Raw genomic sequence first — 26,957 nt, forward strand, 5'->3', positions numbered from 1 at the left:
ATTCTATTACTTTTTTAATACATTTTTAGACATGCTATATTAGGATTATTTTTATCGACATATTATCCTATTACTTTTTTATGATCTTTTTCAACATGCTGTACTATGCCTTTTTTCAACATACTATATTAAGACTTTTTTTATGATTGTTTTCGACATGCTAGCCAATGACTTCTTTCGACATGCTATACTGACTTTTTCAACATTCTATCTAATTTTTTTTTATTTTTTCGACATGCTACGCTGACTTTTTTATGATTTCTTTTCAACATGCTATACTATTACTTTTTTCGACATACTATGACTTTTTCTGAATTGTTTCAACAGGCTATCCTATTACTTTTTTAGGATTTTTTTTCGACAGTTATGTAATTCATTTTTAGGATTTTTTTTAACATACTATCCTATGACTTCTTAATGATTTCTTTTGACATACTAGAATATGACTTTTTTCAACATCCTATCATATTATTTTTTTTATTTTATTTTCAGCATGCCGTACTATGACTTTTTCATGACTTTTCTCGACATGCTATTCTGACATTTTTTCGACATGATAACCTGTTATTTATTTTTTTTTTTTTCGACATGCTACATTATGACTTTTTTTATTTTTTGACATGCTACATGATGACTTTTTATTATCTTTTTCGACACGATACATTATGACTTTTTCAGGATTTTTTTTGACATGCTAGCCTATGACTTTTCTTTTGACATAGTATATAATTAATTTTAATTATTTTTTTTTTCGACACGCTGGACTGACTTTTTTTCCGACATCCTATAATATGATTTTTTTATTTTATTTTCGGCATGCATAGCCTACTTTGACTTTTTTATGACTTTTCTTGACATGCTATTCCGACTTATCTGACATACTATACTATGACATCTTATGATTTTATTTTGAACATGTTATACTTTGGCATTTTTTTTTCACATTTAGTTTTGTTAATTTTTTCCCCTGAGCACAAATGCCAAAAGTCTGCTATTGTGTTGTGTGAAGAATAAATATCAAGAGTATATTCCCAATGAAAACGTATTTAAAAGCCTGGATTAAATAATTAAAAAGATACTATTATTTTGACCATCCTCATAAAGCTCCTGCACAAATCAATGCAATATTTTTAGAATAAATCCATAAAACTGATGGGAAAAAAACACAACTGTCAGGATTCAAATGTATTTTTTATATTTTAGTAAAATCTACTTTAATACACTTTGAAACAAGAGTACAACAAAATAGAATATACTTCAAATGTTGAATATAGAAACAGTTCAGTCTGAACACAAACATCTTCCTCTTCCCTCTTTAGATAAGAAAAAAAAGATGAAATGTAGGGGCAGGGCCAAAAGGAAGTAAAAATGTATGCTGGCAAATTGACCCTCTGTTTTAAGTAAAGTGACCTGGGATCCACAGTGGTTATATTTTCGCAGCTATTTTGCATAATCCTCTTTAGAATAATTAAAATAATTGCTTTAATTCATTCTCGATTTCAAGACATGGCAGCATGCATCAGTTGAGTCACATTTTGTCTCATTTCCGTGCAGCCAGACTATGTAAGTTTGTGAAAAGAGCAATCATCTGTCAAAAATAAAAGGACAACAAATAAGTCTGAAATTCAAGCCTAGAGATTTTTCCAGAAGCGTGAGGACGCTACACTACAAAGAAATCTGGCCACATATTGCTGTTTCAATCTATATGAGCGTTGAACAGCCTGATAGGGACAGAGGAACTAATAATGATTATAAAAATATTAGTTCCCCTAGTTTCAATAATACTGTGCTTGGTACAAGGTATCAAAACACAAAAACAAATTTCAGTTTACTGTTCAGACAATACATGATAAAGAAAGTCAAAATTAAAATCTAAGGCTAATAACTTTTGCTCCGTAAACTGTATATAGTATATATATATATAAATATGTACATAATGACCATTTTCTGTCTGATATTGTTCCTTCTTAGAGCATCTCGCAGCTCCACTTTCTCCCTCCCTCACTCTTTCAGCGATCGCATAGCACCACCCACACATGATCTGCACAGTGATACAAGTAAAAAAGAAATGGTTGCTGGTTTTAACATCTGTAGAGGAAAACTTATAAACAATTGGTCTTCTACAAAAGCTTCATTACATCCCCATTGTGTACATTTTTTGATAGTTCACATTTTGGTTAGTTGTAATTTGCCTCGTTTTGTAGTGTTCAGCTTTTTTTTTTTAATATATATATATATTTTTGACGGTTCTTTCCTTTTCCCCCAATTTGAGTTTGCGATGGCAATCCATTTAGAAGGCATACATTGTAGTGATCAAGGTTGGTCCCTTTACATTTCCCATCGAGTCCCTTGAAAGTCTGTGTGTATTCTTGTGTTGCGTAGTACAGTATGTCCATACGTGACACTCTGAGGTTTCAGTGTGGTTCTGAGGACCTGGTTCGATCAGTTGAGTTCTTGGTAGCAACAGAGAAGATGTGAAGACGGGTTTGTGACTAAAAACAGGCCTTCAGGAGTCTTTTAAAGTCTCACAGACTGCTGCTGGTTATTACAAGAGTAAAATAATGTCAGACGTATACAAACTACCACTTTGAAATGTGTACATTTCAACACTCGGGCTCTTCGGTCTTTATTCTCACGTCAGGGGTTTCCAGTTTGATAACCACCTCAGCGTCCACGACCTCCGTTTGGATGTTCTGGACAGTTTTGGGGTTCACCTGGTTCTGCTGGACTGTCATCGGCACATGCACAGTTTGGACCTGGAGTCCTGCGGCCTTCAGCTTCTCCATTGTGACTCCTCCAGTTCCTGGTCCTCCTATTACCAGCTCTGAACCATTAATGATGCCGCTTATGATCCGAGGATGTGCTGTCATCGTCTGATTGGCTGATGATACCGTTACTACGCCTGCACTGCTCCCTGGCTGTGACACCACCAGAGTCTGTTGTTGCGTCTGCGTTGGCACAGTGAGCCTCATCACTTGGGTTCCTGGGCCGACGTTGACCGGTGCCAGGGCCCGGACCGTCAGGGGGCTCCCAAGGAGGTTGATACCTGCTGCAGAGCTCCCGACACTGGTCTTGTTTGAGCCTGTGGAGGTCTGGAGGTGACATTGAGCTAGCTGATGGGCTGGGATTGTGATGATCTTGGCCAGCTGGACAGTGATCTTGTCTCCGTTCTCTGCTGTGGCCGGGACCATGGTGGGGATGGTCTGGATCACAACCTACCAAAAGACACAGGGATACGGAGAAAAAAAGCATTCATTATTATGTCACATTGTTTTGCACTTCCCTCCAGTATATACTTCTAATCCCTATTCATATAATAATGCTAATGGTAGGGCAAATATGATGCTGTGAATGCTTGTCAGTGAATGAGTTTGCACATATGCACACCTTCTGTTGAGAGTTGGTGTTACCAGCCGTGGCGTTGGCGAGGAGGCTGGTGTGGCCGGCTGCCCCTGTGGTTCCCGTCGGCTGCTGCACAGTAACAGTGGAGATCTTCTGACCCAGTGATGTTGTCATGACTACAGGCATCTGCATTGCCACACGCACCGTCCTACAGACAAGAGGTAAAATAGAAGTCAATATTTAGTGCTGGCAAAAGATGCAGCCATTTGCACTAGCATGAGAACCCCTCGAACCCTCTGGAGGTCCTCATCTCATCTGGAGTCTAACCTGGGCCCAGTGGCGGTAGGGATGATAGCCGTATGGGAGTGCTGACTCCCATCCAATGCTCCTGGAACAGACATTATCCTTTGTATCCCCGCCACAATCGATGCACTGCCTCCTGCCACTGTCGTGCTGCCCGTGGCAACAGTAGCATGGCCCACGTTGGCCCTGTTAGCGCCCCGCAGGATGTTGGGCTTCTTGGAGGATGACAGCTCGGTTGCCTGCAGCAGCATGTCTGGTGAAGGCAGCACACGCTCATAGGACACGACCTCAGAAGCAATCAGATCCTCGGCGGAGGGCAGATCTGTCTTGTCATCGTCGATGATGACTATGTTTTTGGGCATGTCTTTGAACTGGTAAACCAGCCGCTGGCCCTCTACCTTGGCAAGGATGCCACGCTGGTAGTAATATCTGAGGGAAAAGGATAATCAGGAGTTATGATACTATTTCCAAAAAATTCAAATGTGAAACACACACACACACACAAACCTCTCACCTGAGTGCCCGCCCCATGGTCTCATAGTTCATATCCGGCTTGTTCTTGTGTTTGCCCCACAGCTTGGACACAGCCTTTGAGTCAACCAGTTTAAAGATGCCCTTCTCCCTCTGGGTCCACTTGATGTACCTGGGACAGGTGTTTTTGTCCTGGAGGAGGTCCAACAGGAACTCCCAGAGGTACGTTGTGCTTCCTGCTGGAAATTTAAGCAAATTCAATGCACTGCTACATAGTAACCCATATTTATCGGTGCATAACATTACCATGAGAACAGATTTAAGTCTTCATCCTAGTGCTGGGCGGTATGACCAAAAATGTATATCACGGTATTTTTCAAAATGATATCGGTTTCACGGTATTTGACGGTATTTTTTTTTTCAAGCACGACTGGGTGTTAATAGACTGGCGTCCTGTCCAGGTGAACCCTGCCTTCGCCCAATGACAGCTGGGATTGGCTCCAGCCCCCCCGTGACCCTAAATACAGGATAAGCGGTAGAAAATGGATGGATGGATGGACTGGGTGTTAACCTAATTTTCTAATAATTTAGAGAATAATTACTGCAGTAAATTGGCTTGGACTGACATATTTTAATGTCATAAGGAGTGAATATTGTAGAAAAACATTAATGTCCACACTAGCATTAATGATGTGAAGGAATCAGAATGCATGACTGTTGCAGTCAAAATACAGAACCCTTTATTGTTTTGCAACTTGAAAAAACATCTTTTGTAAACCAACTGGCTACACAATGTAAACAATACGTCTCCTGTAACTGCAATATGAAGACTTCTTTATCCACTGGACATCAATTAAGGCAACATCCATAAATAATATTGAAACAAATAAATTAAAAAAATAAATAGTTCCACAGTTTGCTTTTCTTGTCGTAGGCAGTCCCCCTAGCAAACGCATCTTTGAGTGACATTTGACTCGTCTCTTCTCCCGCAGTGCGAACAGCGGCTACAACTTTAGCCCGACGGCATTTGCAGAATATTGTTGTTTGTTCGACGTCGATTTTTTAAAGCCGAAGAATTTCCAAACAACAGACACGGCTCCTCTATTTCCGGCACAAGTTCTTCTGTTTCATTGCTTGCTCGTTCGGAACTTTCGGCGAAGTTTCGGCGAAAAAAAGAAATGGATAAACACGACGAAAGTTTCGGCAAAAAGAAACTTTCGCCGTGTTTATCTATTTTTTCACCGCATCTTACGCTCAACACAGGCTGTGCTCTCGCATGCTGCTTGTTTGGTGCAGCTGCTAAACAGCCCCCTCTCAAACAATGTCCGGCGGCGCGACGTTCCGCCGCTCTGCGTTCCCGACTTTCATACGCTACACACTCACCGGTATTGGGGTATATGAAAAATGCATATCATAAACAAAAAAAACACCGGTATTCGGTATGAACCGGTATACCGCCCAGCACTACTTCATCCACATTTAATATAGTACCTTTCCCTTCTCTTGGTTTCTTCTTGATGCCAATGTCCAGTGAGCCGTTGGAAATAGCCGACTGATGCGTCTTTGGCTTCCGTCCAGCTATAAAAATCAACAAACATTTTAAATATGACACTAAACCAATGACTTCTGAGGTTGAATTTAGACTCAACAGTAAGAGTCACCACTAGATGGTGCTCTTGGATAAACTGAATAACTAAATAACAGTGTAACTCAAAGTTTTGATGTGAGGTTTGTGGTCTGGCTTGTGAAGTACAGTTAAACACAGAGCTCCTCACACACCACAATATGGTGCATTGTGGGTATACTTTGTCCAAGGCTTTGTTATACTGGGGGGTTCACTTTATAGATTAATTATTTGTGGACACAAACAAAAACGTTAAGCTCTTTCTGTCTACCTCTCCTCTTCCTGGCGGGCTCGTGGCCTGGCTCTGGTTCTTCAAGCAGGGTGACCATCTCCTCATCTTCCTCCTCGCAGCACTCCTCTGTTGATATCTCTACCTCCGTCTCTGGAATCATGTCGGGACGCATGGCAGCATGGAGGAAGTCTGGCGTCACTATGCAAGGTGGGATAAAAGCTTCTGAATAGAGAAAATAAAGAGGGAAGAGTTAAGCTTTAAGAATTATTTGGGCAAGAATACATTACATCCTAAAGGAAATTTAACAAACCAACCACATTTAGCATGTAACCACACCTCAACATACAGACGAATACAATTATTTTGAGTTAATTATGAAACATTACAAGTATTCTTGATTGTGTTTTAGAGTATTATCGGTTAGTGCATGTTACCAGGGCTACGGTCTCCTCTGAGGCTGGATGGTGAATCCATGCGGAGCAGAGCTTCTGCAGCCTCTATGGTCTTATCAGAGCAGTGGATACTGGTGCCGTGGACAGAAGCCTCCACTGAAAAACACACAGAATCAATAAGCAAATAGTTTAGGGAAAATATTAGAGATGCACAGATTGACATTTTATTTTATATCATCTTTTTTAAGTCTGACATGCCGATTCCAATATATTTGCTGATTTGGATTTTCTTTCTAAAAAGTATAAACTAACTTTTCTCATCTCATACAAGTACAAATAATAAAACACAAAAAAAGTATTCCTTTTAATTTGTTATTGCCATATATAATGATTATGTTCAAACAATACATTCATTCTGATCCAGGGCCTGTATGACTTGATGTAAAGTCCAACCTTCACAGTGGGAAATACCTTTATTAGCTTGCCCTTTTTTGTTTATGTTAAACGAGTAATCATGACATTGTTGCACTGCACATTTGGCTTTTGTTTGAAGTTGCATGGTACCAGAGTGACGTGAGGAATGTCGTTCCTATTTAGGCTACTATCTCAAATATTGCAAGACATGGCACAAAACGACAATGATGTTTAAATAAAAGTGGGATTCAGCCTGAAGGAAATGGTACATGGTCCCGTCTGGGAGCCTGAGAAGGAACCCAGGGCACCTGCTGTCTGTGTCAATCACTGGTGGGAAATGTGAGAGCTCATTACACCCTGCCCTGTCCATGTTTGGCTATCTTACTGAGGCAACAGGCACAGCACAGGGGAGAAATGGACTATCTTTAGATTGTCCCCCTCACAAACAAATAGAACATGCTGGTAGCCGTCACAGCAGAGACCCTATAGCTAAGAGTTGCTCCTAATATCAGGCAAACTTGTGGTAATAAGACCACTAAATGTTGTGAGGTCAGCATCTGCATCTTGGCTTGACCTACATTGCAACATTTAAACATTTTGGTAATTTGTGTCCAAAATGTTATGATTTTGATTCATACTTTAAGATTATTATTATTTTTTTAAATAGAGGATTGTGTAACAGGTGTGCATTATGCAAGGGTAGTATGTAATGAAAGTAAAACTATTTTCACACATTAGTTCAACGCCTATTATGAACCTATACAACCTATATAACGGCGCCAAGAATAGCAGCAAGTCCGACAAAAAGTAGTCCCGCCTCTGATGACTTCCGTGTTTACAGTCCTCATCCTTTCCCTCCAGTTCTCTTCGAAGAAGCTCACAAATCCCCCTGTCACTCAATAACCGCCTCGCCTCCTATTGGCTCATTCACCGCTTAAAACCCCGCCCACGGTAAAATGTGATTGGACTATTGCTGACGCTTTAACCAGAGCGCATACTATTGGACGTAGGGGTAAGTCAATCAACACACACCACTCCCTTTCCATACACAATGCTTCCGCCATCGAAATGGGACAAAAATACTTTGCAAATCGCAAAAGAAAACCCACAAAAAAAAAAAACCCAGAGGGGGAAACGACACGGTGTTTCCACAATACATCGACCATTAAGAGAAACGGCTAAAACCGCGAGTTGAATCAGATAAAAAGTGTACGAGCAGGTCAGTGCGGTCGAAGCCGCACTTGAAACAAGTACAGGGAAGAAAGCGAGTGAGCCAGGCCGTCCCACGCTTAAATCAGTGGCTGCAACACACGATAGCGGAAACCGAAAAAATATACTAATATATTTAAACAATTCTGCCATTGGAAATGTCTGCCCAAAATACTTTTTGTATTTAATGCATAAGGTGGCCATTACTTTTCAAGTCTATTGGACTGATATTCGGGGAAAATGTGTGAAGACCGCACACAATTACCATAAACGGACCAACCTTTAGCTAGCCACGTTGAAATAATACGACGTACGTCTGTCATGATAATACCGGAGGTGAAATCTGGCCAAACGTATGCTCGTAAAAATAAACCCACATGTCCTTCCGACTCAGACAGCGTGGCAAAGACGTGGGAAAGACAACATCTTTTCACTTCCTGGTTGTGCATAGCCGATCTGCAAACCGTTATTTTAACCAACATCGCGGTGGGATTAGTCTGGTACAACATGCAAAACACAATTCGTGCAGACATTGATCCGTTTGTGCAGACTGGCAAGCCCTGCGAGAGGTTTTCGCCTCTTAAACCGGGTTCGGTAAACCACGTAGCAACGCCATGCAGGTTGGCTACCAAGGTGATCACTTCCTGATTGCCCTCCTCCATTACTCCACCACACTACTGAGCGGACTACGGCGCAGCGAACAAGGTTAAAAACACAACCCATGCGCTAAAGTTCGCTCCCGGATCGAGGCTATAACACACGAGGATACGTTACCGGCACGGATGAGCAGATCGAGCTGGTTTGCGTGTCCCTCATACTGTGAAGTCGCCATGTTTTCCCCTTGCTGCAAATTCACATTGACTTCTCACTGAATTGTATAGGAAGCTACACACGCAGATCACTCCGCCGCGAATGGGACATCTCCTCGAATTCAACGAGACACACCACGGCGGCCGAGGTATCCCTCCGCAACAGACACAGGAAATCAACCCTTCGCCCGCCCTCACTTGCGTAGTGACTACGTCAATTACAGCTTTACCGTAATATACGGTTTTTTTTTTTTAATTCACTGAATTACACAGCAGGTGTTCTTTTTAAAACTGATTTAACGATGTTTTATTACAAGCAAAATGCAATTAATTAGTGTAGGTAATTGTGAATTAAATTATTTAAACAGCTTCTTTTGTAATACTTTATATACTGTTACTTATGGAGGGCAATATTTCAATTATGTTAATTAAACTGTTATAAGTCAAAGCTAACTAATAACTCCAATTGTGTAAATAACCATTCACATTTTTTAGTTCAGCTTGCTATAAAAATGATGTATTGCCTAAACAGAATCCAAAGTGTTACAAGACAAATTCGTAAATCTCGATTGACAACTCCATTATCCAGCACTTGTACTGTGTGATTTGATAAGAGTTGGACGTTTAAAGAGTTGATGCTGGATATCTTCGCTTGTACAAAAACCATCCACAGGGTGGCAGTGTATGAACACAGGCCTGTAACACTCCAGCCTACTTGACCAAACCTTGTCAGACTGATTCTGGCAGGAGAATTGTGACAAATATGCTGCAATTCAGCCCAACCACAACAAACAGAAGCAACACTTTGTAAGTTATGAAACCAATGTGTGGATCTTGAATCCAGATCTAGAAGTTTTCATTAAATGCTCTGATACAATATACCGAAACTTTCGGGAAAAAATTACTGCAGGAACAGCACAAAAACAAAACATAAAACAACAACGTTGGAGAAGCTACTTTTCAAGATTGAGGGGGGGGGGGGGGACATGGCAGTGCTACCCTTTATCTTCTTTATTCTTTGCACTCATAAGTGAAACATTAGCAATTGCCATTCGGCCAAATGATAACGTGAAGACCACATCCTCACCGTCAGGATAGAAAACAAACTGGTCGAAGTCTGAGGTAATTCCCCCATCAGAACTCTGCCCACCTAGTGTTAGGCAGGGATGTCAATTTAAATAGCAGCCATCTGGTCGAACATATCTGGGTATAAAGCTCATTCCTCACAATATAGGGCCTTGTGCAATAATGGTGACTGACGTTGAATGTGGCCGTGATGGGATTGTTGAAGTCCTGTGAATATGGCTGGTGCAATACGTTAAAGGTCAAGTGTGTTTATCCTGTTTTTGTGTTGTCATGTCAATGAACTCCTCACAGAAAAACTGTTTCCCTGAGGGGACAATAAAGTACCTATCTATCTACCAGGGCAGCATTATGAGAAACAATTGGACTTAATTATTAAATCTTACCGTGCCATGTATTATCAAAATATAATATTTGCTTGTTTGTCGAACCACATTTTGATAAAAACAGATATTTATGTCTCACCTGCCTCCCCTTCCGTCTCCACCTCCTGCTCATCGCCCACTTCCTGCATCAGGTAGGCTTCGTCATTATACACGAACACCTGGGCTGAGTAACCTTGCTCATCGGCTAGGCTGGCACCAGGTACCTCCTCCACTATGACTGCTGGGAAGTTCTCAGCCTCTTCTCTGTCCTGTACTTCCTCATAGACCTCCTCAGTTTCACACTCACCCTCTACCTCTCCTTCAAACTCCAGGTCCACCTCACACTCTCCCTCCTGCAGGGGACAGGGATTAGGGAACAAGCAAGACAGTCAGAAACCTAAGAGGACAGATATGAGAAAATATTAAGTTCTGAACTGTTGTTGCGGTGTTACCTGCTGGGGGTACTCCTCTTCAGCTGTGACATACTCCACCACCGTCCCACCAGTGTCGACCAGCACCACTGAGGTCATGACTCATGCTCCACAGGGATCAGCGCGTTACAGCCAGTGATTCGCCACGGCACCTCCGTCTGGTGGACTCCCACCAGTTTGGTGAGCAAAGGCCACTGGAGAGAGATGACAAACTTTGTTGAACAAATTAAAGTCTGTGATGCAGATTCAAAGAGTCAAAAGTGTATTTTAATTTGAGATTGATGATGACAGAGGTCCACCTGTTTCCCTGTGTATGATCCATGATGTTGTTCTCGACCCGACTCTGTGCTTTACCACTACAGCTGCCAAGACAGTCTGACAGACCATATGGGTCTTTAAAAACAAATGCAAATAACTCCATTTAAATAAAAATAACAAGCCTGAACAACCTGAACTATTCCTCACAAAATAGATATCCCCTGGCTTAAATACAACCACACATTCCCCAATCTGTCCCAGCTGTCGACCCATACCTCATAAAAGGCAGGGATCTCTTGTATCACTTCCATCTCTTTCCTTTTAGCTTTGGTTTGCAGGAAGTGCCTGCCTGCTATTACGGGAAGACATGCACCGACAGGAAGTCAGTCCCATGAACACAGTGTCCAATGGAAGATCTAGGCAGGGCAGACTGGAGCCATGGTAATTGTTGCTAAGAACCACAGGACCCTCAGTCTGTCTTGTGCTGCCCTGCAGGATGAATACATAGAAGCAGACAGATGTACACAAACTGCATGACGCCATTTAAACTGATGCTCCACCCATTCTGTCTTTACCAGGTTTTAAAGATTGACTTGGCCACTGGCCTAATGGGATTTGATATATTGCTACACGGATGAGTCTTTGCAACAGCATCCCTCCTTGGAACAGCAGCCTATGTGGGATTTTATTATGGTAAAACCAAAAACTCCATGGCAAAGTTGTGTTTGTCAACTAATACGAAGAGTAAACTACAAACATTAGCATATGCAGGTAACTATCTTGCTACAGATTATGTTTTTTTTTTAAAGGCCCATTCATGACTCCATGAATTAGTTTTGTCTTTCTCTTTATTGGATTTGGGGAGGTTTACACTTAAGCAATCCTATCCAAACTTATTACCCGAAACTGTGTTAAAATAATCCAAGGAAATCAGGACAGAGTACTTCATACTTTGTACTACAAGTTAAATGTTCTGATGTTAAAGTTCATTTTCTCACTCCAACCTCTATTTCCTCTCATCCTTCCTTCAATTCTAACTTTCTTTGTATATTTCATGCTTCACATGTTGCATAGCCAGGAATCTGTCACAGAAACAGGCTAACCAAATGCTGCAGTTTATACTTTTGATTATTTGCTGTCAAACTGTCAGAAGCTATTATGTAAACTAACGCAAGATTTGGGCATTGTGACACACTGGGTTTTTAATCTATCAAGCCCATTTCGATAATTTCAGTAAAAAGTCGGAAAGAGGACGTGCAGGAGCGCATGCCATACGCACGTATGCATACGCAGCCGACCCCGGTACAAATCCCGACCGGAGGTCCTTTGCTGCATGTCACACACCCCTCTCTCTCTCTCCTGTCTAATATAGTATATAATAAAAGGCGTCTATGCCTGAAAAAAAGTCGGAAAGAGATTGAATTAAAGGGAGGGTCATTGTGCAGAGTGCTGTATGGGGTGCCTGTACGTTTTTACTTGGTCAACAGAATAATCGGGCACTAAAATGAAAGCATATGTAAGCATGGCAATAACCTCTCAATGCAGCGCTGTTTTTAATTGTATTTTTTTAATATCCTTTCTTTATTTTCACCTGCTAAGAGAGCTCACTATCTTGTTACTTTGACAGCCATCTATTTGAACAAATACAGAAACCAAAAATGGGTTAAGTACATGTGTGTGTGTGTGTAAAATGGCCATTCTGTTATCATCCTCTCCCCCCTCACCCTCCTTTCCCATGAATATACACAACTGCACACATGCTCTCAACACACACACACATCAAATAAGCACTGTAAGATCTGTAAGGAGCTGAGTCTTTCAAGCAGGACTTGCAGGTTGCATCGATTCAAACAAGTAATACCGGTACTGCTGGACGCCTGCTAACACGTGGCTGCCTTGTTGCTTCTGAGCTCAAACATAAATGAGTCAAGATGCTGCATTATCATCACTGCAACAAACCACTTAATTTAAAAACTACTAGCTGATACCTGTCATGTTGCAAGGAAATTAATAAATAATTCACAGTTTAATCTGTGAACTTTTCACTTCTTATATTTAGCTACTATTCGTGGTGGTGTTTTAGGAATTGAGACTATTTCTCTTTCAATTAAAGTAACTCTGAGTTACAGCAGAGTTACCAGGGTGCAAACACATGAGCTTGACAAACACATCCAAAATAAAAGGGAAAAGAGTCCAAACTTGCCTTGCCCCAGAAAAAGTGATGTGAATCAAAAATGCAGGCTTGCATCTTTACTTGGCTGCTGTTTAATAATCCACAAAGACGGTGAGAAAGAAAGAATGAGAGTGGTGCTGTTGCTGGAAAACAACAGGACTCTTTCTGCACCCTTCTCTCTCCTGCCTGTCTCTGCCTCTCTCCCACCTCCTCTCTGTCTGACATCCATCCATCTGGCCGTCCATCTCCTCTCTCTGCATGTATGCTAGCTGTTCCCTGCATGGACAGAACTTCTCAGAGCGAGTTCGCACTTGTCAGACCCTGCCCATGAGCTCAGATCACATGACAAGGGTGGAACACATGAACACGCACACACACACACAGTCACATGATCCTTCAACAACAGAGCTTTTGTTCCAAGTAACTGAGGCTGCTGGTAAAGATACAACGCCCTGCCTTGTGCCCTGCCCTCTAACGACACACAGACAGACAGACACAGAGATGACACAACTTGCAAATACATGGCAAGCATGACACACACACACACAACACCACACACACACACCACACCACACCAATTCAGTTGTTACAATGATATAGTCATGAAGTTGTGTATAAATCCAAATCCTGCAGTGTAACAGTGTCTGGTGTCGAAATAAGCCTGAAACTGTCACGGTCTGTTTGTCAATACAAAATAGTCTTGATTAATATCTCAACATTTACACGCTGATGAGGGTTGGAGGAAAATGGCAAGCAATTATATTATATATATACTCTCACATAACCAATACATAAAATGTACAAAATGACATTCAGCCTTGGCATGTCAAGTCATTCAGGGAGCTCCAACTGAATTAAAAAAATGCAAGTTTGGCAAAACTATCCCTTTAACGTTACATTTCCGTTCTGAAACAATAAGTACAGTAATTGATCACCTGGTCTACCAACGAAAAGGTATTTGCCAACTACGTTGACAATAAATTCATCCTTTAAGTTCTTTATCTCACATGAATGCCAAATACATGCAGGATCGAGCCTCACAGATGTGAGGATATTTGTTTTGTCATTGTAAATTACAGAGCAGATCTTACTATTTGTCTTATGAGGCATCCCTCGATGTCCAAATAAAGACATTAAACATGAAAATGAGTTACAAGAATTTACAAGTGACAGTAATATCCTTTTTTAGCACGCCAGACAACATACTAACTGAAGCATTAGTTTACATGTTAGCAGCGCATTAAAATACCTACCGGTACTAAATTAAAAATAACACCAGCTGTGAGCTGACAGACTGGGGAGCCTGAGGAGCCAGACTGCTCCTGTCTTTACCTTCAACTCACGCACAAACAGACAATTATGTCCTTTTTTCCCCTCTCGTTTGTTTGGATAGGCAAATGTCTATTTTAATATCGCATCGCCACCCTATTGACACCAGGGGAATGACCTGTTAGCCATCATCACACCGCTGTGTGTTACAATAATATGCACTCACTTGATACCCTACAAAGCCAACGTTGTTTCTGTGTGTTCAACAAAGCTCGTCCGTGTGTTGCCAACACCTCTGACACATTCAAAAGCAGTGAGTTTAATAATTAAACAAAGTTAATTAAAAGAGCAGACGGTCGGTTGGCCGCATCTTTGCTATGAAGAGATATGAAGATTAATGTCAGACATGTTTAGCGAGCCAAGTGTTGCAACGATAACTTACCGTTGATCTTCGGTAAACCTGATCAATTAATTATTAGCCAGCTCTTGCATCATTTACATATATATTTTTTTAAACACCAGTATGCCGAGCTGGTGATTCAAGTGTGTGCTATAAGCACAGTATATATTTTTTTAGAACACGTCGTTCACGAGAAGCAGAGTGAATAAAAACAGAAACTGAACTTGGCTAACGTTAGCTAGCCATGTTAGCATTTCGAGGAAAAACAAGCTGCGAGACAAGGAACACAACAAACCATGAAACTAACGATGGCTAACGTCAGGTCAGCTCGCTTACCGTTGAATTCTTCTCCTCGCTTCGCGTTGAAAGCCAACTTTAGTTCACAGGCGGAAACTTGACATTAGCTAGTAGGCTAATGAGTGTGTGTGTGTGTGCGTGTGTGTGTGCGTGTGTGTGTGTGTGTGTGTGTCCCTATGTGACATCCAGTACCCTCTCCTCCTCGCCGGGCGCCACTGCTCTGATCCCGCTGCTGCTGTCGACTGACAGGCGGAGGAGTCCCGCTGCTAACGTTATCCCTAGCTAAGCTAACATTAGCAACTAGCTGTTTGTTGTCATGCCGAGCCGCCTCGGAGCCTCCGGACAGACGAGTATAAAAGCCTCGGAGCCCCCAGTGTTTCACATGGCACGGTAAACGAATAAAGCAGCAGACGCTTGGTGGGGGCAGCCGTGCCTCTCTCTGCTAATGGAGACGGACTCGGTTGTCAGTTTACTCTCCGCTTGTTCAGCCACTCGTGACGTCACGCCGTACAATAAACAACACGAGCTCACCAGAATAAACTCATCCATAACAGTTGGATTTGTTTATTTTTTTTCCAAGTGTTGTTTTCTTTGTTTGAAACAACAACAAAACACACACAAAAATAATTATATCCATATATGTATATCGCATCAGTTAAAAAGGACCAACAATGCATCTTTTTATACTGGAATTTATTATTTTGGTTCTTGTTTGTCTTTAGACAACAAAGATTGTCTCGAGGGTCACACGCTATTTCAAAACATACTAAAAAGCTTATATCCATTAAGTTGAGACAAGTTGCCAAACAACAGTCATCTGTCTCCACCAAGTGGTTAGTGCACTGACATTCACTATAGCTGACTGCAATATTATGTTTGCTAATATAACATTGTTTTTACATCAATTTAAAGTGTCTATGTGAGCACATTATCATGACAACGAGACATTGTGAATAATTGAATTGAACTACGTATATTATCCATTTAATATGTTGATACGAGATAATAACTATGTGAACGTTAATTTAGCGCACTCACAAAATAGCTTGGAGGAATATTACCGTTGAATATAAATGTCTAAGTGAACGTATACAAAATCAATTCACATTAGTTTGAACCTTTATATAATACAACAAAACCCTACAAAAAAGAACACTATTGATATAAGTTCGTTTAAAAGCAAATATCAGCATTGGTACAATATTTTTGTTTTAACTATATATTTCATTATTTTATTTTTAAATACATTTTAATATTTGTTTTTTCTTTTGATGTTTTCTTCGAGGAATGCATCACTTTCAAATTAACACAATAAAAGCTTATACATGAATAGTCACATCTGCCCCTAAATGTGTCACCCTCTTAAAAAAATCTGGTTTTGTAGATATCGTAGGGCTATTTAGGCAATATCTATGAAAGTCAGTCAATCGCAACCTTACATAAACAACAAACCCCTTCCACTGCCTACTACAACATAAAGTACTACAAAGAAACTTGTGTTCCATTCAACTGGTCACGTAAATCTTTGCAACAGTGGCACCTAGAGGACATAATTGGAATCATTTCACAAACCGGAATACAGATTGATCAGAAAAAGATGGGAACCATTAAAAAAAAAAACTCCCCTGACAACATTTCAAAAATTACACATTAAATAGTTAAACTAGTCGCTAATTCTCCTCTTGTTGTTTTCGTCGGTGGGCTTGGTTGACAGATAAGCGAGTGTTGTGGAAGGCACACTTTCTGTCATGTCAAGACTGCGTTGTCACCACCATCATAGTCTCTGCGGCTGAAACAAACAAGCACAACATCAGTTTGTATGGTAGGGATGCATACGTTTAGTATGTGACTGTCTTTTTGTGCCCGTTCATATCCCAGAGTAGTAGAATGGACATGGGCAGCAGGAAGTTAAACTGTGGAGCGCAAAGAAAAGTGTATGAGTCATGGTGGCCTCATAAACTGAGCATCTAAAATGTGGCCATCCGAGAATCATACACATCCAGAAGATGTCCATTCTACTGCCTCTAGCTCTACACAGAGCTGTGCTGCTTTTGACCGTTTACCTTCTTAACTCTACTATTACATCACTGAGCAGCTTTTTACAGTCCAGATAGACACCTCTGGCTCTGTGGATATAGGCAGAAATACATGTGGTCAGAGCCAAAAACAGGGACGACTCAAATTATTTACTATTAAATAGTAAAAATGAAGAGCAGTAAATTTAGCCATACAGATGTGAGGCCATAGCCTTTTTTGCCATACGTTGACCAACTGTTATTTTTAAATGTGCTCCATTTGGATCGGAATTTGGATTTATTGTGTTGCCATCTACAATATGAAATTGTCACAGTGCTTCCTCAATTTGAGATGTCAGGCTATTTTGGATTTAAAAAAAACGAGGCAACCTTTCCTCATCCTAATCTAATTATGCAAGTATAACATATATTTCTAACAAATGGATACAAGCTGAAACGTTGGGTGTAATTTATCTTATTTACCCTTGGGTGTAGTGGCAAGGGTCTTAGGCCTACAACCATTCCCTTATGGTACATTAAACAAAACAACAAGTCTTACTATTATGTAAAGCATTCTAGATAAAACTCAATTAGGTATGAGGTGTTCAAGAGGATTTGTTCTTACTTTGTACCAGCAACACTGCCTCCTCATGTGTTATATCCACAACTCCCTCACTGGCCAGCTGCCCTCCCAAAACAGCAGGTGGCGCCACCTCCTCTGCTGCTGAAGGAGCAGAGTGGCAGGAGTGGCAGGACTTGCCCTCGTGTACTGGAGCCTCTGGTGTAGACTCTGGTCCAGCAGCTGGAAGGACCTCCAGGTCTGAGCCAGCGGAAGCTGCTGCCAGCTGAGTCGTGTCCACAACTGCTGGAACATCACAGTGTGTTGTTGCCATAGCGTCAAGCGTCTCCTCCGCCGACGCTTCAGCCGCTGCCTCCTCCACTGATGTCTCAGCAGCAGGCACAGTCTCACCTGGCGACGTCTCATCCACTGGAGCAGCTTCCTCAGTGGGAGCAGCATCTTCAGGCGAGGCATCTGCAGAGGAGACGGCCTCCTCTGGAGCAGCTGCAGGGACCTCGGCCTGATCTTCAGCCTCAGCCTCACCCACATCCTCCACCGTCGGGGCTGAAGTTGCAGGCTCCTCAGACAGAGACGCAGCCTCCTCCTCCTCTGCTGCGGTCTCCTCTTTAACCAGCTCTTCAGCCGCTGGTGCTCCTGCATCAGCACCAGCCTCTGGAGCTTGCAGCTCCTCCTCATTCACAACTGTCCCCTCCTCAGATGAGTCTTTAGCTGCCACCTCTGAAGTTGCTTCAAGGACTTCCGGCACAACCACTTCCACTGTGATGTCCAGAAATTCTCCATCGTCCTCTATTTTCTGGACAGCTTTCATCAGACTCGTCTCACTAACAGAAGCTGCTGCGATGTCAACTGTAGAGCCGGCCAAGATATTCACAGCTGTGAGCAGATTTGGCATCGACTCTGAGGGAAAGAACAAGCAGGAAGCAGTGCCTTAGAGATGTTGAATATAATATACACCATAAGTCATAAACAGGTTAACTTGCTTAAATAAAGCATTGTAAGACGCATGACTGTGATAAACTTGTAGGCCTATTGGAATGTTTTTTTCCTATTCACCCTATTGTAGGATGGAAGAGACTCACACCCTCCTACACAATTACCTTGACTGTATTTTACAATTTTAAGTTGGATAACTCATTCATTAGATTAATCTGAAACTATTTTAATAAATGGTCTGATTAAATAATTTGAACCAAGCAAAAAAAAAAATCTTTACTAATTCAAGCTGTTTAGATGTGAGAATGAGCTGCTTTTCTGTGTTTAAAATAATTGGAAATTAAATATTTAAACAAGACATTTGAATACATCAAATTGGGCTCTGGAAAATGGACAGTCGTTGACATATCTTGACATTTCACAGACTGATTTATTGGTGAAAAGAATTGCCAGATTAACCAATAATGAGCACCATTTGTTTAAGCCCTTCCCTCATGTCAGCTGTGTTTGTGTTTTGTGTAAATTCCACTTACCTTGAGTGTGTGTCTATTACAGCATGGAGGACATTCACCACAGGACTATAGGAGATAACTGCACAGTTCATGCTCCCTCTGCTGGTGCTTCCTTTTTTAGAAAGTGTGAACATTGGCACTTGAAAAGAAGTGTGCATGTGGCGTGCACGCTAAACACCCTTATTGGAGAGAATCGGTTTGATAGGTGTAAATTTCAAATCGAGTCATCTTTCAGACATGGATAAACCTTAGAGGAACGTTTTTATAAAGACGTTCCCCACACAACATTAAATAAATCACATGACTTGTGTGTTAAAGAGCAAACATCCATGGATTGCCATCAACAACATCCCATCAGCTCACCGTCATCCTGGTGTGGCACCAGGGCGGCCTAAAACGAGCCTTGTAATCTAGGATTAGTCTTAAATGACCCGTCACTGCTTTAAACTGCATTTATCACAATTAAGGCTCCAAATAGAAGGCAAATACAAATCTGAAGGAAGTTTGAGAGAGAGAAAATAACTGAATGCATGCATACAGTCGAGTGCTTGCACGCCCCCCCTCAACTTGTTGAACTGGAGCCGTCACATCCATCTGACCCTTCTACCCATTGTGCCACTTTTTTTTTTTTTTTTTTTTTTTTTTAAATATACAATACTTTGAGATACTATACCATTACTTTTGACTTGCTATACAGACTTTAAAAATATACTAAATCAATTACTTTTTTTAAATGCAGCTCAGTTGATGCTTGGTGGGGTGGACCGATTAATTCTTCTGCAGATAGACTTTTTAACCTTGTATTTTCTGTCTATGCACACAGAAAATATTGATTGTGCTGGTTTATTTCCCAGGAGCATGAACATGGCACAGGGATTCTTCAGGAAACTAAGCATTTCTACAGGAAGTTTCTACAAGCTACTAAAGAATTGTTTCAATATTTACCGTTTGTCAAGTTAAACAACAAAGTGAAAGCAGCCTAGAGCTGCCGAGTAATTTCTAGGCCACAAATTAGCCCCAGGCAAATAAGACGGAGATTAGGTATGACCTACAGACTTTGTTAATTAGGGAAATAAAACGATCAGTTTCAATTCATTCACCAACCAACTGAATACATTAAGTACTTTGAAAAATGCAATCTCAAGTCACTCCTTCTCATCCAGTGATGTTTTATTATTGTTAGTTATGAAAACTTAACATTAATCATAATGACAACTTGCAATCAACTTTCTGTAGTGTTCACATTTTAAAGAGTAAATGGGAGAAATATGTTTTACACTGAAAAACATCTGCTGGTAAATTGGGAAATATTTGAATGTGTGAGAAAAAAAAAAAAAGTAATGACGAGGAGAAAACGATCACAAAAACTAGACAAGAGCTGTAGCCAGGACAAGAGCAAATGTTTTCTGGTCAAACTTCAGTGAAACAGTCGACATGAAGCACAGATTGTGTTCCATCTTCTGTTCACATAAAGAATCTAACCGAAGCAAATATTCATGGCATACCTGGAAGGAAGCATTTGCCGAGCAGAAGACCAAGTGCAAACGATGTTGAACAACAAGAAAACGTATCGAAACGGGCAACATCCATTCACCGTGCAACATTTTCGGATAAGGAAAAGAAACGAGGCGGTCCTGTTTTAAGGGCACTTGGAACATTATTCATCAACTCCATTCTTTCCCTTATGCATCGCCTATACCAACACCATCAACTGTACAGCAGTCAAACCATAACTTGGATTTGATCAGTTTAAAAAAAAAAGAAAGAAAGAATTCCTATAGAAAACTGTAATTTCCCAAACTGAATCTAAAAAAACAGCCTAATATCAAATGTTCTGGTTTGGGTGAGGTAGGGGAAGGAAGGCACCCAAAAACTGGACTGATGAACCCCTTACTGGTATTTATTAACCCCCCCACAAGTGAAGTTTCCATTTATTTATTTTAAAACCAAAACAGGGGTTCATGAGTCCTTTTTTTTCCTGGGCCCAGAGAGGTGGGACACAGCACAGCTACCGCCAAGCCTGCTTTCTGGGCAACTAATGGTACCATCACAGCTTTAAGCAGCCGCAACTGCAGCAGGGGCGGCCTCAGCCTCGGGGGCTGCAAGGCCGCTCTCTGCCTCAGCGGGGGGAGCAGGAGGGACTTCATCTACTGCTGCCGTACCAGCGCTCTCTGCTGCAGGGGCTTCTACTGCGGGGGCCTCTGCTGGTATCTCCTCAGTGGCGACGACTTCCTCTGGGACAGGAGCAACTTCAGGAGCAGCTTCAGGAACCGCTTCAGGAGCCGCTTCAGGAACCACCTCTACCACTGCAGGTGGAGCAACTTCTTCTATGGCTGCTGGCTCAGCAGCGACCACCTCGGAGACCACGGCGGCTGCCTCTTCAGACACGGCCTCGACAACGGGTTCCGCAGCGACCTCCGCTACTGGTTCTGCAGGAGCAGGGACAGACTCTGCAACGACCTCTACGGCGACCTCTACGGCGACCTCAGCGACCGGCGCCACCTCTTCTTCTGGCGCCGCCGCCGCTGCTGCCTCCTCCACGGGCGCTGCCTCCTCCACTGGCACCACCTCCACCACTGCTGCGGGTTCAGCTGCAGGAGCTTCTACTGCTGGTGCTAAAAATTAAGGTGGAAGTAGAAATAAATACCAACCTTTCTCGACTTGTAATAATATTTTTTTTTAATACGTATAAACACCTTCCAGAATTTGATCACAACACAATGGCTCCACTATGTTTGCTGCGTCACTCAAGCAGTGCCTGAGAGTGTATACTAAAGTTATTAGCTCTTGTAGCTATGGATAAACACTTTGTAGTATCTCGTGTTGCGTCACAAATCTTTGTTGAACCAGTTTGGAAATGTTTACCATGACAGCGGAAAGTTAGTTTCGCAAGCAAGCCAGCCAATTGTGCAGCTCAGCACACTGATGATACTCAGCAGTGTGTACTCCGATTAAATGCGCTTCTCGATCCCAATCGATCATCATCATCATTATGTGCGTCAATACGTTTGTGACTTTGGTTCCAGGACATTTTTGCTCGATTACATAATGTGATCGACGGCCAGTTTTAAAACCAGCAGAGTTCACTCCCGGCCTAGCAGGGAGCGGAGCTTTATACTCCTGTGAACAAAAACAACACTTCCAGGTTGGATGTACACAAGTGAACCAGAGGCAGCCACTGCTTATCCCCATTACAGGCTAGTTAGCGGCTCTGGGCGCGGAGCCATGATCTCTCATACTAGCTGAATAGACAAATAATTTGCAGACAGAAATCTAAACCGACAGGCAAGATAAAGCTATTGAGAGTGATCAGTCTACCGTGGTTGATATTTGGGTGGTGGAGCCAGACCCAACTAAATGAGCAAGACCTTCTGGGTTCTCTTTTTTTCTGCTTTCCATTTCTCAGAACAGTCCAGTTTTTTTGCTCAAATCATTCACCATGTTCTTACATATACATACAAAAGCATGCTAGTGGCACGTCAACAATGGGTCTATGCCATTATCAGGTCAACTATTTGTCCAAATCTTGGACTAGCAAAATTAATGTATTTTACTTGCCAATTGTAAAATTAGCAAGTCTTAATAGAACACCACACTAAGACTTGTGAACACGGTAGAAAAACCTGCTTAAGAGCAGCAAGTTTGTCATCATTGCAAGCATGCCAGGGTCAAAAATTGAGCTCTGTGTCTAAGTTCAACCTTACGTACTAGCATGGCTGTATTATCATTATTCTGGTAGAAGCCTATGAATTCTGTGTGTTGAAATTTCTCTCTGGAATCAATAAAGTATTTATCCATCTAATCAATTACTTTGCTGTAGGACAGTCTGACATTTTAATAACGTAAGCATTATTTGGAGATGCAACCTCTGGTGTTTGTGTGTTTTGTGAGTGCGTGTCAGCGACTGACCCTTTGCTGTGTTGGGACTGTCCTCCGTATCACCACTGACCGCCTTGTAGGCCTGAGAGAAAGGGCAGATATGCACTTATTACATTCCAGCACGCATCAAATGATAACAGTATAAAATGATCACTATTACAAAATGTCAGCCTAGTCACAGTTTGTTCAACATGAAAAAAAAAAACAGCTGATATACACCTGTGCTTTGCCAAGAGCATTACAGCTTTTGTCTGAGCAGACTCGTTTCTGTTGACTGTGTGTAGAAATCACAAAGAAGCCTCTATGTCCTTTCAGTGTCTGAACCGTGGTGATGTCTGAGCCAGTTAATACGTACTGTGTAGCAGAGTTTACACAGCCAAGGCACCACACTGTATGACTACAGAGGGATGATGTAGCCAGTGCTGATCTTTATGGTTTGGAAGTCGATGCATGCACTGGCGTTTCATTGAACCACATCTCTTGTGGATGATTACATGTATGAAGTGCAAGTTATGTATTTATACTTGCCAGTAGAGTGGCTGTATAAGATACTTTATTACTTTTAGACTCTGAGGGACAGATTTTAAATGTAATATCACTTTAAGAAATCCCAGCAGAGGGATTATAATCATGGATAAGAAGTGGACGTAGTCACAGGGATGTCACCCGTTTGTGGACTGCCGTTTAACCCGCCAACTGTCACAATTAATGTTCATGAACACTGTTAACTGAACAATGCTGTGGTAGCGTCAAGTAAAGCCATTATACTCTAGTGGGACCGCAATTTACTAAAATCAATATTCGATATTGAGGAAAACTAGCAATTGAGATCATAAAGCCATGTTTACAATGTGTTCTGAGGCAATAAATAAAGTAGGAAGTAAGGTCATTTTCTCAGATTCTTATACAATCAGACATTAATTGCAAGAGTGAGAGAAATGAGAAATAACAATTTAAAAAAAGGCACATCTGCCTGGGGGTACTCACATAGACGACAGCAGCAGTGAGGCCTCCTCCACACAGAACAAAGTACGCCATATTGGAGGAGCCACCAGGGACCCCGAAGGCCATGTGTCGCACTGGAGCTGCTGAGAGACAGAGGTAGATTTACAGGGTTAGTTTGGACATTTTTCGACTATAGTCCTGTGGACTTTCATTCAACCACTGATTGATATGCAGAGCATTTGTCTTTTGCGTCATGAAATTCTAAATGAGCGTCAACTAGAACTGAAATTCAGAGAGAGGAAGTACAATAAATATTGGGCATTTTATTCAGGAAACCGTCCCATCAGAAGTACGACTCTGTACAAAGACTTGTGTATTCTGATAGCGTCAACGCGTCTCCATCCTTTAATCCAGTTACACAATACAGCCCTGGTCATTTGTAGCAGAGGAAATGGAAAGATTTAGCAGCCAAGCTAAACACAAGATTGTCCCTAAAATTAAATCCTAAACACAAACACCGAAACCCTTCCCGCTTCAAGATCTTAGATTTGCGTCGAAAAACAAAAGTGATCTAGTGGGCTTGAATTCATATGAATTAGTCTCAAGACAGGTCATGATTTAAGGATCTGTCAAACACTTAATAGGGTTTTTTTCCCCCCCCGAACCGTGATTTTGGCTGCGTGAAACGATTTGGTGGCATTTATCCGGGATTGCCAGTGGTGCATGCAAAGGAGGCCATAAATAAAAATCACTCTGCAACCCGGTCTAATCTCTTCCCACTTATCTCTCACACACACGAGATATCTTTAGCATGATCCACACCCTCCGTGTGTGCACATGCATGTCGTTTATTAGGCGACCTGTAAACTATCTGAAGTCATGAAAGAACAGAATGTACAGCCCACCACTGTCCTTTACGTCCTTCTCATGTTTCAGACGTTACTTACATCACAGCTCAACCGATGACTTCTCCCAATGACAAGTTGACAGCCAACTATAAAGCAAAAGGTACGCATGCGTTGTTCTTTGCATATCAAATGGAACCACATTTGGAAATTACCACCAACTGCATTTCAGTTTCTGGTTGGGCGATCCCAACCTGGGTGTGTTTTTTTTTTAGGGCTGGATTTAGTGAATTGAGGGCCCCAGGCAAACACCGTCTTGCTTTACTTCACCCTCTAACTCGGACGTCTTGTTGCAACCAGAGTCGCCGCCCCATAAATCAGTTAGTCAGAAGGAATGCAGGTTTAAAAAAGGCACTTCAGCGTTTGCTTCACTTTGCAGACCTGGAGTTTGCCTTCTAGAGGATACGTCAATGTCAACTTTTTGCCGCCCCCACTTGTCCAAAGATAATTCGCTAATTGCAGGTCTAATGATTTCTTTAGAACATTTCAATCAAGTTAGATTTCAGGGAAAAACATTGATAGAAACATTCCACATTTGAATAAAAACACTAATATGCTTTCTTGTCAGACATTTGCTACCACTCTTGTCTTGCATCTTGTTAGCTTAGCATAAAGACTGGAAATGGGGAAACTAGCTAGCACTGTCCAACTGGTCCAGGATGCATCTCATGTTTAATCCGTGCAAAAAGACCTAACTATTACACATCCAATGTAACACCACTAAATTGCAAGTTAACAAAAACACCACGTGGGCAAAATTAAATCAGAGCCGGACATCATCCTGTTGCCAAAGCAACAGTAAGTCCTTCCTCCTCTAATACCCATGACACAGCAGCACTGTGCAGGGCAACACGTCAAGTACACTTTATTTATACAGGTAAGCAGTTAATCCCTGCATTGAGGTTCAAGCCTGTAGGAATGGACACGCATGTCAGGCAACAACAGACAAGATGGCTGCTAGGATGACACATGTGTGTCAGCATGTAGGGCGGGTGCTTTCCTGCTACCGTGTCAGCTGACATGTGCTCAGTGCATACATGTAGACCTGAAGGACAAGCAGGTCCTGACCTGCTTGTCCTTCAGGTCTACATGCACACCAAATTGGTGTGGCCCAGTCACACACACACACCCACCGACCAATTTATACATTTCTTCAGAATGCAGGAAAAAAAGCATTATAGCTGCCATCAAGACCAGCATTTGCAGGCATTTTTTAATTCCATCAGTCGAAGATCCAACAGAAGTTAGACAGAAAATTAAAGCAGCAGTCCCTAAAGGCCAAAACAAAATCTTGCAAGATATCAAAATTCACTATACAGAAGTTTTTTTTTTTTTTTTTTTTTTAAATACACATCAGCAAAAATATCACTCGTTGATTTAAGTGTGCATTTTAGATATTGTATAAAATGTAGTGTTTATACACGTCTGCAGCATATATCTGATCTCCATGTGGTCTAGGAGTCCTAGGACAGAGTGTAACCAAAGACGGGACAAATAATCACTCGAACATCGTTGCGTCTGTGCAAATACTGGACTAGAATTTAATACTCGAATGAAGAAAAGAAAAAAACAAGTGCGCTCGACGCAGAGCTCGATTATGAAACCTTTAAAATAAGTTTTTGTTTGCGTTTGCGTGAAGCGCTCTTTCATAAGCAGCGCGTTAGAACGGTGTGTTCCCAAAGCAGGACACACCTCCTCCTCCTCCTCCGCTGCACAATAGAGACCCTGAAAGAAGTCCTTTCTTTCGGACACTTTCACACACTACTCACACAAAAATGCCAACATTTAACAGACGCTCTGCTGCGGAATTTAACTATATATATAAAATAAATAATTAAGGACGAGGAAACGTGTAAACTTCCATCCATTCATGGGGACCTTTAACTCACCATTCCTGTATGTGGGTTTGAAAGCCCTCCGTGCCAGCGGCCCGACTCTCTGCAATGCCCGTCTGCAGAACATCTTGTCTCGGTTATCGGCTGCAGATAAATGAGTGCGTGTCCGTGTGTTTCAAGCAGCGTTTTAAAGATGACCGAGGAGGAGCACACAGCTGCTGTCCAATGCTGATTGCAGAGAGGACACCCCCCCTTTTTTTCAAGAGACAGCAGTAGGCTAG

General features: G+C 41.7%; 3 protein-coding genes across 5 annotated transcripts in view; all 3 read right to left on the reverse strand.

The window, feature by feature from the left end:
- Window positions 1–2,237: 2,237 nt before the first annotated feature.
- On the reverse strand, window positions 2,238–15,523 carry elf2b (E74-like factor 2b (ets domain transcription factor)). 3 transcript variants are annotated; one of them, XM_084004837.1, is made up of 10 exons: window positions 15,112–15,523; window positions 10,697–10,869; window positions 10,345–10,597; window positions 6,407–6,520; window positions 6,012–6,194; window positions 5,608–5,694; window positions 4,160–4,352; window positions 3,670–4,074; window positions 3,388–3,550; window positions 2,238–3,215 (listed from the first exon to the last, which is right to left on the reverse strand). In XM_084004837.1, exons 2-10 carry the CDS (start codon window positions 10,772–10,774, stop codon window positions 2,604–2,606), a joined length of 2,088 nt encoding a protein of 695 aa, XP_083860963.1. In that variant the 5' UTR covers window positions 10,775–10,869; window positions 15,112–15,523; the 3' UTR covers window positions 2,238–2,603. The 3 variants fall into 3 exon arrangements, with proteins under 3 accessions (XP_083860963.1, XP_083860962.1, XP_083860964.1); XM_084004836.1 differs by having other exon boundaries at window positions 4,160–4,355; window positions 15,112–15,519; XM_084004838.1 differs by lacking the exons at window positions 10,345–10,597; window positions 10,697–10,869; window positions 15,112–15,523 and adding an exon at window positions 8,762–8,941 and having other exon boundaries at window positions 4,160–4,355.
- Window positions 12,679–26,957, reverse strand: part of LOC311010245 (N-alpha-acetyltransferase 15, NatA auxiliary subunit-like) — a 35,670-nt gene continuing 21,391 nt past the window's right edge. Inside the window, exon 21 of the transcript XR_014596755.1 lies at window positions 12,679–12,695. The gene's annotated coding sequence lies outside the window, so the exon portion shown is untranslated. The remainder of the gene's footprint in view (window positions 12,696–26,957) is intronic.
- Window positions 16,063–26,908, reverse strand: LOC311010829 (uncharacterized protein). The gene is made up of 6 exons (XM_084005473.1): window positions 26,731–26,908; window positions 23,979–24,079; window positions 23,022–23,073; window positions 21,275–21,727; window positions 17,713–18,564; window positions 16,063–16,861 (listed from the first exon to the last, which is right to left on the reverse strand). Exons 1-6 carry the CDS (start codon window positions 26,801–26,803, stop codon window positions 16,824–16,826), a joined length of 1,569 nt encoding a protein of 522 aa, XP_083861599.1. The 5' UTR covers window positions 26,804–26,908; the 3' UTR covers window positions 16,063–16,823.

This window comes from Eutrigla gurnardus (genome assembly GCF_963514095.1).
Source record: "Eutrigla gurnardus genome assembly, chromosome: 3".
Classification (NCBI taxonomy): domain Eukaryota; kingdom Metazoa; phylum Chordata; class Actinopteri; order Perciformes; family Triglidae; genus Eutrigla; species Eutrigla gurnardus.

What these genes read in the sequence shown, in the direction of transcription:
- LOC311010829 (XM_084005473.1), bottom strand. Translation starts at nt 26,803, where the DNA reads ATGTTCTGCAGACGGGCATTGCAGAGAGTCGGGCCGCTGGCACGGAGG. An exon ending in CAAACCCACATACAGGAATG is followed by an intron (nt 24,080 to 26,730) that starts GTGAGTTAAAGG and finishes TCTGTCTCTCAG; the next exon opens with CAGCTCCAGTGCGACACATG. An exon ending in CAGTCCCAACACAGCAAAGG is followed by an intron (nt 21,728 to 23,021) that starts GTCAGTCGCTGA and finishes CTTAATTTTTAG; the next exon opens with CACCAGCAGTAGAAGCTCCT.
- elf2b (XM_084004836.1), bottom strand. Translation starts at nt 10,774, where the DNA reads ATGACCTCAGTGGTGCTGGTCGACACTGGTGGGACGGTGGTGGAGTAT. An exon ending in AAGAGGAGTACCCCCAGCAG is followed by an intron (nt 10,598 to 10,696) that starts GTAACACCGCAA and finishes TGTCCCCTGCAG; the next exon opens with GAGGGAGAGTGTGAGGTGGA. An exon ending in GGAGACGGAAGGGGAGGCAG is followed by an intron (nt 6,521 to 10,344) that starts GTGAGACATAAA and finishes TGTGTTTTTCAG; the next exon opens with TGGAGGCTTCTGTCCACGGC.